This window comes from Culex quinquefasciatus, chromosome 1, assembly GCF_015732765.1.
Source record: "Culex quinquefasciatus strain JHB chromosome 1, VPISU_Cqui_1.0_pri_paternal, whole genome shotgun sequence".
NCBI lineage: Eukaryota > Metazoa > Arthropoda > Insecta > Diptera > Culicidae > Culex > Culex quinquefasciatus.
In genome coordinates this window covers 18,276,085-18,290,285 of record NC_051861.1, presented here as the reverse complement: position 1 = coordinate 18,290,285, position 14,201 = coordinate 18,276,085, and the positions used below count along the sequence as shown (strand labels likewise).

Below are 14,201 nucleotides of genomic sequence, written 5' to 3'. Positions count from 1 at the left end.
TTGTTACTTAAATTTGACCGAATATTTGACGAATTATTCGCAACATAAATTAGCTCGAAGTAAAACAAGCAAACCAACAATTCATTGGAAAGTCGACGTGCCAACCGAGCAGACATGTCATGATGCTGGCTAAACCTGAAAAAAAAATAAATATTTATTAAATTTGTTTAAATTGGAAACTGTCAGGAAAGCTAACTAAAAATTTGTTCATGCCATGTATTCATCTTATTTTTTTTCATTTTTGAAACTACCAAACGTAATTTATCAACACACCCCAGCACGACGACGGAGCGAGTGAGCTTTTATGCAATGTTCAATAAGGTGGCACTTCATTCAGTTGCTCCGCACCTAACATGAGAGACACGCGGTCCCGTGTGGACGGTTCGTACGGATGGTGAAAGTGCACTCGCAGATTGCATACCTTTAGGCGAACCGCTCGTGTTAAAAGTGAAATCAGCGTCGAGCGTTGGCAACTTTTAACTGTGGTTTTGAACTTTTTAGTTTTATTTCGTGTGATTAAGAATATTTTAACGGTTATTAACTAGAAGTCATTGCTCTCTGTGGAAAAAACACACACCATAAAGGAAGAAACGCGAAAGGTAAACAAACCATAATTTCTATCATTGATTGACAAATTCTTACCTTTCAAAGGGTAATTGATAAATTGTTGAACTTTCATTTCTTAAAAATATTTAACGATTATTTACACATAAAACATTTCAGAGTGTTGAGTGTAATATTTTTTCAAAGGTTCAACAATTGACCAATTTGCTCCACCTGGCGGAGATCTGTTGCGTTGGTGACCCGCGGGTCACAACAAAAAAAGGAGGGAACTTTCAGTGCTTGGCGACCATGTGTGTGAATGTGGTGCTTATTGATGTGAGGAAGAGATATTATCCAAGAGATAATGAATGATTGGGCCACCCTCGGTCAGCTCTCGGCGTGTATCGGCCGCTGGGGAAGGGGACATCCATAATTGATGTGGCTACCGACTCCCTCCTGGGCCACAATTGATCTATAAATGCTCACGGGTCAGCACATGTAAACGGAACGTCGTTTTGTGAAGAGGAAGTTAGAGTTTAAATGTTTGAGGCAATGGTGACATCTGGTGGCAATTAGTTCAAAAGTGCCTGGAGGTATGCAACAAACTATGGAGGTGTTTTAAAATCGAAATATTTTATTCAATTGCAAGTTATCATCAAAAGTGATCGCACCCAAGGTTGCAGCAAACAGAAATTCCCGAAGGATAATGTGTAAATTGCGAGTGAAAAACGAATTAAAAGTGACCAATTAGACACGACACCCCGAGTCTTGCATACTTTTAGGCGCGACACACAGCCAAAAACCGGACGTTGAGCTAATGAAATAGGCTGAGCGTGGTGCTACTGTGGCGTGGCGTCGGTATCGCCAGCTTGGGATCTCGCGTGACCACCGCGCGCTGGATTGAAATCTATTAAATAAGCTCGAAATTTCCATCGGCCGGGAAATTCCCGGTGCCTCAGACTATGGCGTGAGCTCAAGTGCAGTGCAGGAGTCCAGGAAGTGGTGACCGTGACCCGTTTTACCGGGAGGAACCGATTGTGTTGTGGACGGTCCCATTCTGGAGGGTAAATTAATAATTTATGCTTAAACTACAGGTAAATAGCGCTGATTTCGTGCTGAATGATGCATGCTCGTAAGGCAGGTGGGCGGGCGCGTAGCCTAAACGGTCAATTGATTGTTGAAGGTTATAGTTGATAAGTTTGTTTTGGAAGCAGTATGCACAACAATTTTAAATACATATTTGTTGCTGTAGTCTTTACTTCCTATTTGTCAAATCAATTAAATACATTGATTTTTTAAACTTATAAATGACTCCGATTAACCCTACCACCACCATCATTTTTACCATCTCTGTTTTTTTGTAAAAGCGAAAAAAATCACATCTGGAGATTTTTTTTAAAGTTAAAGTTCCAATTAACCAAACTCCAATTAACCAAACTTTCAGTTTTTGCTTTTTGGGTGTTTTCTAACATCCCTGACTCAAGGCGGTTTCAAAAACACCCAAAAAGAAAAAAAAACTGGAAATTTGGTTTATCGAGAAATTAAAAAGAGAGATGTGAGCCGGTAACATGGAGTTAAACATTCACAACTGTCATGGTAAACTTCACAGAAGCTTGACAGAAAGTTTAACTCCATAATGCACTATTAATTTCTCGATTGGACCTATTAAAAAAAAAAAAAACATTAGACATTAATCGCCCTAAAATTAAGCTTAAATTGCTGATAAGTACAATGACCCTTTGTACGACCGCAAAGGATTTAAAATTGACTTTTAAATCATTTAAAAAAGCAACTTCGCGGTTCACTTGACAGCTCGTTCCAACGGGACCATTGTTGATCCATCGAAAAAAGGTTATCCTGTCTAATTGGGTACTAAAGCCCTATGTCAATTTGAATGTAAAACGGTAAAAAACACGATTTAAAACTATTTCTGATCACTTTTTTTAATTTTAATGCAAAAAATAAATTTTGACAAGACAACATTTTTTTGATGGATCAACTATGGTCCCCTTGGAACGAGCTGTCAAGTAAGAGCTTTCTGTCGAGAAGGACCGCGAGGATATTTTTTTAAAATTGATTTAAAAATCCATTTTAAACTCTTTGTGGTCGTACAAAGGTTCAGTGTACTCAGAAAAAAAAGCTTTATCGCTGTAAACAATAATATCAGCAGTCTAAGCTTCATTTTAGGACCCATTTTTTTTTGTATTAAAATGAAAAGAGGTGATCAGAAACGGTTTTTAACCGTGTTTTTTACCGTTGTATATAAAAATTTACATAGGGCTGTAGGACCCAATTACTTTATCTTTTTTTAGTTTTCTTTAGAAATATTTATCATCTACGAAAGAAGCCATGATCATATTTTTATCAGTTTTTTTCACCAGTTCATAGAAAAAATGGTTTTCTTAAATCAATTTCTCTGAATATCCATATTGTCAAACATGAACAATTCTTGAATAATTTTTGAAGTTTAAAAAATTGAGCTGCCCTTTTTTTAGATATAGAACTTATTTTTCAAGTTTTCATATTCTTTGAAACATGAGAAGTGCTTGAAAAGTTTAAATTTCTTCTTAAGAATTTCCTCGGGGTTTGAAATTCTTTCATTCATGACCCGTTCGTATTTTTTGTTGCAAGAGATTTTTTGAAAATTTTTTGACTGTTTAATTTTTATTCTCTGAAAATGATTTTTTTCATACCTGAGTGGATTAAAAAAACAATATTTGTGAGGTGTTGTATGCTCTCCAATTTATGAAAACATTATTTACCAAAATTGTATTTAAAATGATTTTTTTTACCGAATATAGAACCTACAAAGCTTGCTAAAATATTATTAATGAGTTTTGCTTTTTTAAACAAAAGTTATTTGGCTCCTATTTTTGTTTTGTGTAAAAAAGATCAGTCAAGATTGATTTCTGTGACGTTTTGCAGAATATCAAATTAAATACAGTCCAGATTCGATTATCCGAAGGCCTCAGAAAAATTCAATTCGGAACCACGAAAAAATATACTGTTTTTTTTGTCTTATTTTTGTATAAAGTAATTTAGAATTTTTAAATCCAAGATGGTGGCCAAAATGGAGGTTACCTCGGCGGTTACAAAATACTGAAAAAAAATTCTACTTTTCAGCACTCAAATGGGTGCTGAAAAGTTGAACTTTTCAGCACTTGTTTCGAAAAGTAACACTTTTCAACATTTTTTTGATTTAAACGATTTATTGATAAAATACATGAAAATTTGACATAAATAATTTCACTAAGTGTGTGTTTTTTGGAATTGCAAAAAATGTTGTATGGAACTCGTTGCAAAACTTGATTTTTTCAGCACTCTTCGTATTTATCCAACTCGGTGAACCTCGTTGTATAAATGTACGACTCGTGCTGAAAAAATCCTCTTTTTGCAACTTGTTGCATAAACTACTATTTTCGGCTAAAAAAAGTTTCTCAATATGATATGTTGGAAACTAGTGATTGCAATACAACTGGGGAGGTGTAAAATGCATTTTAAAACTCTTTTTTCATTAAAACGGTAATACCATGGCTTGTTTTTTTTTGCGACTTTGGTCATAGTTGAGGGATATAAACTTCAAAAAATATTTGCTGCGGCCTAATTAATAAAAATCTAATAAAATAAAATATAAAACTTCAGGATTCTTAAAAAAACCTTTTCATCCAAATTTTGTAAAAGAGCGGTTTTGCCCACCTCTACTCTGTTATGTTTGTAGAAAAACTTATTGTATCGAAGGGAATGATGAAACAAGAAAAATCACAAATCCGCATAAATAATTTCAAGATTGATCAGGTGAACACCGAAAACGCGATCAAAAATTTATGTGTCCAAATAGGTTTTCTTAACTGATGAATTAAATGTTTGTTAACACGACGCCGAATTATTGAACCATTTTCTGACGTACACCATATTTTGCAGCCCAAAACCAGTTATTAATTTGAAAATAATAAATTTGGTTTCAAATTGTTCGTTTCTTGATTTGTGTGCACCTAAGTCAAAACCCAAGATTGTTTACTTTTTAATCTTTGGTCATCATGGATTTTGGTCTGGAGCAGGCGAGGGATAGGACAAAGCTCCCTCTTGTTTGTATCTTGATAATTCAGCGATTAAACCGAATTCAATTGAATATATTTTGTTTTCTACTTTGGTTAAACTTTTTTTGCATCAATTATTTTTTATTTTCATTCAAGGCTCCATACAAATCTAAAATGTGTTTCTTGAGAAAGAATTTTCTGATCGTTTTGATGGTTAACAAATAGAGGTGGGCAAAAAATGAGCGAGCCGCTCAAAGAGCCGGTTCACTGAAAAGAGCGAACGAACCATGGCTCACAAAAAAAGAACCACGGTTCTTTTTTAAACTCCGTTCTTTTGAAAGAACCGTTCCAAGATAGAATGATTTTTAAACTTGTTATGCATATAATTTGTCGAATTTCGAACAAATTGCATCACAAAATTTGTTTTAAGAATTGAAAATGAAATTGTCAATTGAAAAATAATTGTTTATAAAAAATAATCACAGCCAAACACCACTTTGAAGTTTGCAAACTTTATTTCAGTTTCCTAATTTTCTTTGAAATTCCAAAAGTAAATGATTTTCTAAACAAAATGAAAAAGCTTTTCTTTATATAACTGATCGTACATTAAAGTATTATCCGAATACAAATTTGAGCATTTAAAATTGCATAGTTGTAAAATATTGCCAAAAATATTTGGTAGATTTTTTTTAGCTGAGAGATTATGGAAAAAAATAATTCTCTTGCCTGATTTAACTTCAGTGTTTATAGATTTCATCGATTAAATCAGAATTTAGAAAAGAGTTCGCAAAATCATACAATTCATAAAAATAACCATTTTATCATAATTTTGAAAAAGAACGGAAATGAGCGGATCCTAAAAAAGAGTGGTTTTGCCCACCTCTATTAACAAATTTAGCAAACACCTTTGAAAAAATGAAAAAAAAAATCCCATTTTAAAATAAGGCTGGTACAAATTTTATTTTAAGTTTTTGTCCCCCCCCCCCTTCAAAGTTGGCTCAAAAATCAGGGGCAAAAAAATATGTTTTTAAAAACTCTAATATTTCAATGAAAATTTAAGTGCAATCAGTTGAAATTAATTTTGCATGCATTCCCTGCGCTTAGAATCATTTTTAGCATGTTTCGGTTGATTTAAAATCATTTGAATTTTTGAAAATTTTCGATGTTTATTATCGCAAAAAGTTTTTTTTCGCAAAAATTTTGGTTTTCGTCAAATTTAACATTTTTTGAAAACTAATGCTTGCAAAACAACTGAACTAGTGTAAAATGAATTTTAAAACAAGTTTTCCGTGCAAATGTTGAAACTATGGCTTGTTATTTCATTATTTTTATTTTTGCCCCCTCGAACCCGGCCCAAGCCGAGGGACAAAAACTTTGAAAAATATTTGCATCGGCCTAAAATAAAAATCCCTATTTTTGCGTTATGTATTTATTAAAAGAACTCTCCCTAAGTGTATTAATCCCTGTCAAATTGTTACTTTTGACATTAGGAAATATGCATATGAAAAAAAAATAATCAAAAATCCGTCTGTTGAATAACATTTTTTTTAAACGATTCGGTTTGTCATTTTCTAAAATTAACAAATAAAAAAAAACACATAATTTATCATGTTTTACCAAAATTCCCAGTTCCAACTAGAGTTTATTGACTTCGGTCAGCCCCAAATTAATCTCACTTTGCACCAAACAAATGTCGTCAACCACTACTCAGAGGTGTGATAATTTATTCGTTGATTGCTTATCACTCCACGACTGGATACGGTTCGCCATGCCACGCTACCGGATGAAAGGTGCCAAACTGCCGTCTGATGACCTTTTCCGGGGCGCGGGTGTTGAGCTAATGTTTATGCGCTGAATAATTGAAGCGCAAAGCCGGGCAAAACATTCACTTCCGTTGACCTTGTCCCATGAATCATCGTATAGTTCGACAACGTGCGGTGTCCAATTCCGTAAGAGGGGTTCACACGCGTGTGTGCTGTGGGGCCTCGTCCCGGCACGGGTGATATCGATTATTTCATTATCAGTCCGGTTCTGGTGCACAGACGACGGATCGTGTCTAGGTGTTCTAGTGCTGTTGGTCAATGCGGTGGTAATTTATAGAATTGTTACATTAGTATACTTTTTGTGTGATATGCATCGGAAGTGTAATTAGCAGACATTACCTTTTATTTCTAGTAAAATGGTGCAAAAAAGCGAACTTGAACGTAACGGAAAACAATATGACAGATGTAACGACGTTACGACTGTCACTTTTTTACACTCTGATTCAAGACGAGCAGCTTTTCGTACAGTAACCTCGTTAATTTCCAGGAAAAGTTCCAACATAAAACACATTCCAGCTCATCACGCGTTTCTCACGTTAATTATATACGCTCAACTAGCAGTAAAATCACGTTTTCTCTTTTCCCAATTGACTCCACAGATTTCCGTGTCCGATTGTTGACACTACCATATAAAATGGAGCTTGCGTGCCGGACGGTACCAGAACACTCAAAGTAAATACAGCAAAGTGCAGAAGGAAGGATGGCACCACCGTTGGCGAGGACGAGGGTGGACGAATGGAGTTGGTTCCTGCGACGAACTCTGGAAACTACTCAAACAGTTGTGGAAGTGCCTTGACGATGTTAAATCGTTCAGTTGGACTACATAAAAGACTCTACAAAAGTATTTATTCATAAAGACTGTGATTCGCGCAAATAAAAAGTGAAAACGTTAAAAATGGCGGAAAACGTCAAAGTTGTGGTCCGTTGCAGGCCGATGAACAAACGGGAGCAACAAGCTGGAAATAAGGTGAAATTTGTGAATTTTTCTATCGGCATTCTGACTAACTCTCTTTCCGCACAGAACATTACCCAAATCGACAATTCAACGGTGAATTTGGACAATCCGAACGACCCGAGCGCACCGCAAAAGTCGTTCAAGTTTGACAGCGCGTACGGTTATGCGGCGACCACCGAGAACATTTACAGCGACATCTGTTACTCCCTTGTGGAGGTAGGTCAAAAACTTTCATCTTTTCATTACTATTACGCCTTAATTTCCAATTTTGTTGTAGAGCGTTCTCGAGGGTTACAATGCGACCATCTTTGCGTACGGTCAAACCGGATGTGGCAAATCACACACGATGCAGGGCACCACGTACAATCTGTCGGCAGCGGATCCGAACAACGCAAACAACATTGGAATCATTCCGCGCAGCTTCGAGCACGTGTTTGAAGCGATAGCGGTCGCTAGTGATGTGCGGTATTTGGTGCTGGTGAGTTATCTGGAGATTTACAATGAAACGATCCGAGATTTGCTGGCCGCTGCGGGTGGGAATACAAATAACCTGGCCGTCAAGGAGGTTCCTGGCGAGGGAGTTACGGTGCAGGGACTGTCGATGCATACGGTTCACGGGATGAAGGAGTGCGTTGAGTTGTTGGAGATTGGCGCGAAGAACCGGATGGTGGGTGCTACGTTGATGAACATCGAGAGCTCGCGATCGCACTCGATCTTCACGATCAGCTTGGAGCAGATGTCCAGTGATGTGGGGCAGAGCCGAGGGGTCATCAAGCGTGGCAAGCTGAACCTGGTGGATTTGGCAGGGTCGGAACGGCAAAGTAAAACCGGTGCTACGGGCGATCGGCTTAAGGAAGCTACCAAGATCAACCTGTCGCTGTCGGCTTTGGGAAACGTAATTTCGGCTCTGGTGGACGGCAAAACGAAGCACGTTCCGTACAGGGATTCCAAGCTGACAAGGTTGCTGCAGGATTCACTTGGAGGCAACACGAAAACGTTGATGGTCGCGTGTATTTCGCCAGCGGACTCCAACTATGACGAAACGTTGTCAACGCTGCGGTACGCGAGTCGAGCGAAGAACATTGCCAACAAACCGAAGGTCAACGAAGATCCCAAAGATACGATGTTGCGCGAATATCAGCAGGAAATCATGAGGTTAAAGCAACTGTTGACGAGCGATGCAAGTAAGCTGACGGTGCTTGATACAGGTGATTCGCTTGATTTGACCGCGATCGCCCGGGATTCTGCAGTTTCTTTCGAAGCGGAGAAGCAAGTACTCAAGGGTCAGTACGAGTCGGAGGTGTTGAACTTGAGGAAGGAGTACGAACAGCAGAAAATAGCGAAGCAAGAGCTGGTTAAAGATATCGAAAAGATCAAATCTTACTACGAGGGGCAGATGCAGCAGTTGATAGCGAAGAAAGGAGCGGATAAACCTGTGGAACGGGTAGAACCGACCGTGATGGACAAGCAAGAGATATACGAGCGGATTAAGGAGATTAAAAACGGTCTGATTGGTGGTGAACGAGCAAACGATATTCAGCTGAAGGAAAAGCGATACCGGAACAAGCTGGCTTCGGAGAAGCGATTGAACGCACTCGCAACGGCAATCAGTAGGGTAGAACAGAGCGAGGATCGTGACCTGTTACAGGGTCACTACACAGACATTCAGCAAGAGTTGAAGGCAAGGTACGAGCAGATCCGACAGCAGAGAAAGCGAATCAAATCGTTGGATCGAGAGATTTCCGACATCCAGGGAGAGTTTCAGACGGATCGAGCCGACTACCTGGCCACGATACGACAACTGGAGAAGAAACTTTTGTTTTTCGAAGCTGTCTACCAGAAAGCGATGCCGGTGCTGCGGAAGGACGGTCGCTACTGGAACCTGGAAGTGCTGGAGATGGATTCGGAGTGGAACGATGACCTGAAAAAGTGGAAACTGCCTGACGATTCTGTACTGCGGGTTCGGCTTCCTCCAGGTAAGCACCGGTTAATCTTGTCTAGTTACATTTTAGAGGCACCCTCAGCAAACGTCAAAGCCATACAAAGATACAATTCGATCAAAATATTTACCTTTTTGAAAGAAGTGGCTGTGTAGCATTCCATTTACCCACGGCAATAGAGCTTTATGACGTTTCGCGTGCACACACTAGCGCACCATTTGATTTTGCTGGCCGGACAAAATTTAACCTCAATCTTTTTCGTGTACGTATACGCAACACATGCGCACGTAGATACCTCTATACAACCCGCCACTACTGTCAAAAATAAATATTATAATCGGATTACTAGACGAATCAAGGCTGTATATCATAGGTACTCGCGATCTTGCTTTGCATTAGTGTGAGTGCATGACTCCGTGCCACTAAAACCAAAACAATAACAAACGAACAATGGACCGTGCCAGGAAAACCAAAACATAAACAATGTCAGTGTCAGTGGAGTGAGAGAGTCAGAGATAACGATTTTGACAACCGCACTACTACACACTCAATCGCGAGTACCTTAGGTAGAAAGCCATGCGTCTACATGGCTTTCTACCTAAGGTACTCGCGATTGAGTGTGTAGTAGTGCGGTTGTCAAAATCGTTATCTCTGACTCTCTCACTCCACTGACACTGACATTGTTTATGTTTTGGTTTTCCTGGCACGGTCCATTGTTCGTTTGTTATTGTTTTGGTTTTAGTGGCACGGAGTCATGCACTCACACTAATGCAAAGCAAGATCGCGAGTACCTATGATATACAGCCTTGATGTAGACGAATGAGGTTTTACACCGTGACGTTATTTGACAGTTTGTGTGCACTGTTTACATGGTCTTCGTCGATTGTCGACGAATTTCTCCGAACAAAATCGACGACCGCATCGAACTTTGCTAAGTCCATGTAAACAGTGCACTCCTTCTTTTCTCCAAATCGAGTCGGCGTAAAACCTAATTAGGTTTTTCGTCAACTCGGTTTTGAGGTTAGAAATTTGACAGCTTTGCTGCACTGTTTACATTTTTTGCACGTGTGTCTCTGTAAGAATGTGTGTGCGTGTGTAAAACCTAATACCGACAGTTTCCCCAAAGTTTCGTATAATGTGACACATCGAGTCGTTTAACGGCATTACACGTTAAACTTGATTTGAGTGGTTGTTTTTGATTTTTCAAACTTTTTCCATCTCCAGCGGACTCTCAACCGGTTCCGCCGTCACCGTCATCCCCACCCAAAAACGGGCGCGACAGCCAGACATCGGTTACGGCACCGGGTCGGCTGGAGCGTAGCTCCACCATGATTCTGACCAAGCTGCCCGACTTTGACAGCACGGGGAATCACCACCGGAAGGAGTTTCTGAGCAAAAGTACCAACTGCAATCCGTTTCCGAAGATCGAGGACGTCGCGATGGCGTACTTTCGGCCACGGCGTGCCGCCGAGCTGGTCTACAAGAACGGGTGGGGAAGCGTGCAGCAACAGAAATGAGGTTTGTATACAATCTTTGTTAGACAAAGGGATTTAGCGGAATTTGATATTTTTGGATGTTTGGAACAGAGTTTATTTTTTGGCAAAAAAATATATTTTTATTACTATAACCGTGGTCGTTTTCACGTGCTTTTGAAGAACGCCTTTTACCAATTAAAATTAACAATGAATAATTAATTCAACTTAACGAAGAGATTGTTTCCAGCATAAGTCGGCAAATCCATAGAGTACTTCTCCTGAAGCTTCGGAGGGACGAAACGCCCTCCGAGGTAGTGTTTGGCGTTCGCGAGGTGCTTTGCGCACATTTTTGGAGCCGTTAGGGATATAAGGCAGCTCGGTTTGATGTTTGTTTCGTTCTGCGGACCTTCTTCCACGTGCCAACCACTTGGGATGTCAATGCTGAAAGTTATTTCAACTTAAATACATAGTTAAAAGTGCCCGATTAGTATACTTTACCTCACAATAGGAACCGTGGTCTTCTCAAGAACGCCCATGATCGGCGCAAACGCCTCCCTCACCGGAGGCTTGAAGCTGAAGCCAAACAGCGCGTCCACGACCAGTCCGAACTCACGGTTCACAACATCCAGCGTGGGACAGTCCTCACTAACGGCAATCCCCATCGATTCGCACTGATGTTGCAGGTTCACAAACAGCACCTTCTGGGTTCGCTTCGGATAGTAAACGTGCGGCTCGTAGTTCATCAGGACCAAGTGACGAGCGGCCACCAGCCCATCGCCACCGTTGTTGCCCGGGCCGCAGCAGACCAGAACTTTGCGCTTCTCGACGGTGGCACCGTAGCAATCGTTGATGGCATGAGCGCAGCTAAGTCCAGCTAGTTCCATCAGCTGATCAACGCTGAATTTGTACTCGTTGAAAAGCTCTTCGTCGACGTTGATTGCCTCTTGTTGGTTCAGATATTTCATTCTAATGGTGGAGAGTGACCTGACCTGGACAGCAGCGGAGGGCTGATTTTTTGGAGTACAATAAGTCAAAATTTGGTTGTTAAATAAATGTTTATAGATGTTAGCCGATTCCTAAATCTCCATCAAAGGTAGGGTTGGTTTTGATCTGTTTTGATCATAGTTTTATCCTCGAAATAATGTGAATAATTTTGGCCAAATTGACTAGTTCTTATAGAAACGTTTATTGATTTGAAAGTGAATGAAAAGAGACGAGTGTGAATGTTTACTTTGTGGAACGTTGAGAGTGAACGTGCGCCGCGGAAGTGTGATTACTAAATTGTGCTGGAACCACCGGTTGACGGAATCCGGATCAGGACACGGCGGAAGCGGACATGAGGTCAGTCAGTGGGTAGTTGGGTTGTTAACGGCAGCGATTGTGCAGCGTTCGGTAACGTCGTGCCTTACGGAGTTTCTTTTTTGTCAATAAAATTGTTGAAATTGTTTTTTTTTGTACCAATCATCATCAAGCCATAACAATAGATTTTTAAAAAGTTTTTATACCGCTTCTAGAGTTTTATTTGAAAAGTTCCATAGCTGATAGGAAAGCCCTACACTCAAAATCAGAAGTGCCCCTCAAAAAGGGTTCTATCTACACTTTATCTGACATCACAAGGAAAACAAACCCATTTTGAGGGGTACTTCTGATTTTGAGTGTAGGATTTGTGCTTATCGACCCAAAGAGATTAATTAACGCCCAGATCGGCCAACCATCAACCATCAGACCGATCGGGGCGTTACATTTCTCAGAGGGGATATCCATCTATCCCACTCATCCACTATATAAATTCCATCGATGTCTGCCAGATGTCTGAGCGACATTGCTGTCCAACAAACGTCACAAGGGAGCGATCGCTGATTGATTTATGCTTTGTTTCTAGTTGTTTTGTAAGATTATGTAAGATTATGTTTATCTACTCACGGTTACACTTATTGTCTTTAGAACTGGTAAAAATTGCCGTAAATTTTGAAATAACATTCCACTTCAACTTTGTTTTTTGTTTACCGGTTTTCTCGGTTTTTGATAAGCGAAAGCGATGTCTTTAGTTGGCTGCGTGCATGCTACTGAGCAAATGCATAACAGGGATAGCTTGAAATATTGGACGCAGATTCAACTTACATTTCTGGAGTTTTTTTTAGATTTTTTTTTCAGAATTTTCAGTTTTTGCTTTTTGGGTGTTTTTTTAATACTTCTGACTCAAGGCGGTTTCAAAAACATCCAAAAAGCAAAAACTAGAAATTTGGTTTATTGGACCATTTAAAAAAAACTCAAGATTTCCGGAGTTTTTTAAAATGTAAAAAAATATATACAGTAGTTGTTCGGTAACTGAGCTGAGAACGTAGCCCAGTAACCGATTGTTGCTCGTCAACTGTAGAGATCCTAAATAGGGAGACTGGACGAAGTGAATTTGACGTACCCAAACAGACGCGAGTTTGACGTATCCAAACGAGCATTTGCCTTTACGCCCAGCAAAACTTATCAGTGTTGCCAAGCTCAAAACATACGTTGTCAGATCGATTTAGCAAGCTTAGACCAGTCTCCCTATTTAGGGTCTCTAGTCAACTGGGCTGAACAAAAAATAACGAGGGGACCACCGATGAATAATATTTTTCAGATGAAATATAAAAATAAAAGTTTCTCAAATTTATTTACCATTCTTACTTTTCATATTTCTTTAATTGTAACTTGAAATTAAACAAAAGTAAAAAGCAGTCCAGTTCAACAACGCCCAGTTACCGAACAGCTAAAAAAAAGCAAAGCAATCCACTTTAACGACCCCCGGTTCTTTTGTGGGCTCTGTTGCAAGTTTCTGCTCATTTCTAGGTGTCCGAAGGTTATGTGTGGTGAGTCACCCAAAACCTCTTTTACGCAAATGGACCGACGTTTTACTTCCCCATCCGATAGAAGGCCAGGAGGATAAGGCGGGAATCGAACCCGCGCCCCATAGCAACTTAGGGATCGGTAGCCGAAGTCGCTAACCACCGCGCCACGAGGCCCCCACTACAGCTACTGTACACATATTTTTTTTGCTTCTTGTGTGATTTTAAAATTGCCTTGAGTCAGAGGTTTAAATTTCAATTTAAAGTATCTCATGTTACTCAGGTTGTTTTGTAAAACGGTGAAAATATTTGGCAATAAAACCGACGACTCGACGCTCAGCGTCCATACAAAAAATATTTTTTTGTATGGACAATTAATTGTTCACGAGGGGGAGGGGCGGGGTTAAGATACCTATCCAAAAACGTGTCCTCGTGGTTTATGGATGGTCCCAATTGACAAACTAGAAAATAAGATGAATTGAACAGTCAGAATAAAGATTCATCCTTCTCAATGCCAGATTTTGACAGATTTTTCACTTCCTGCCCATTTTTAACAACTTTTTGATTAAAAAGAAATAATTTAATTGAATGTGTTTTTCTTAAGAG

General features: G+C 39.6%; 2 protein-coding genes across 8 annotated transcripts; one reads left to right on the top strand and one right to left on the bottom strand.

Annotated features, from left to right (window-relative positions):
- The first annotated feature begins 322 nt into the window (after positions 1-322).
- LOC6035414 (kinesin-like protein KIF17) lies at positions 323-10,925 on the top strand. Of its 5 annotated transcripts, none has more exons than XM_038266521.1 (5): positions 323-599; positions 7,003-7,370; positions 7,425-7,574; positions 7,636-9,334; positions 10,523-10,925. In XM_038266521.1, exons 2-5 carry the CDS (start codon positions 7,299-7,301, stop codon positions 10,813-10,815), a joined length of 2,214 nt encoding a protein of 737 aa, XP_038122449.1. In that variant the 5' UTR covers positions 323-599; positions 7,003-7,298; the 3' UTR covers positions 10,816-10,925. The 5 variants fall into 5 exon arrangements, with proteins under 5 accessions (XP_038122449.1, XP_038122468.1, XP_038122463.1 ...); XM_038266540.1 differs by lacking the exon at positions 323-599 and adding an exon at positions 735-1,136; XM_038266535.1 differs by lacking the exon at positions 323-599 and adding an exon at positions 1,143-1,607.
- LOC6035415 (NAD(P)H-hydrate epimerase) lies at positions 10,895-12,830 on the bottom strand. Of its 3 annotated transcripts, none has more exons than XM_038266577.1 (3): positions 12,697-12,830; positions 11,272-11,762; positions 10,895-11,214 (listed from the first exon to the last, which is right to left on the bottom strand). In XM_038266577.1, exons 1-3 carry the CDS (start codon positions 12,751-12,753, stop codon positions 10,989-10,991), a joined length of 774 nt encoding a protein of 257 aa, XP_038122505.1. In that variant the 5' UTR covers positions 12,754-12,830; the 3' UTR covers positions 10,895-10,988. The 3 variants fall into 3 exon arrangements, with proteins under 3 accessions (XP_038122505.1, XP_038122513.1, XP_038122502.1); XM_038266585.1 differs by having other exon boundaries at positions 11,272-11,814; positions 12,697-12,815; XM_038266574.1 differs by having other exon boundaries at positions 10,896-11,214; positions 11,272-11,780.
- Positions 12,831-14,201: the final 1,371 nt, after the last annotated feature.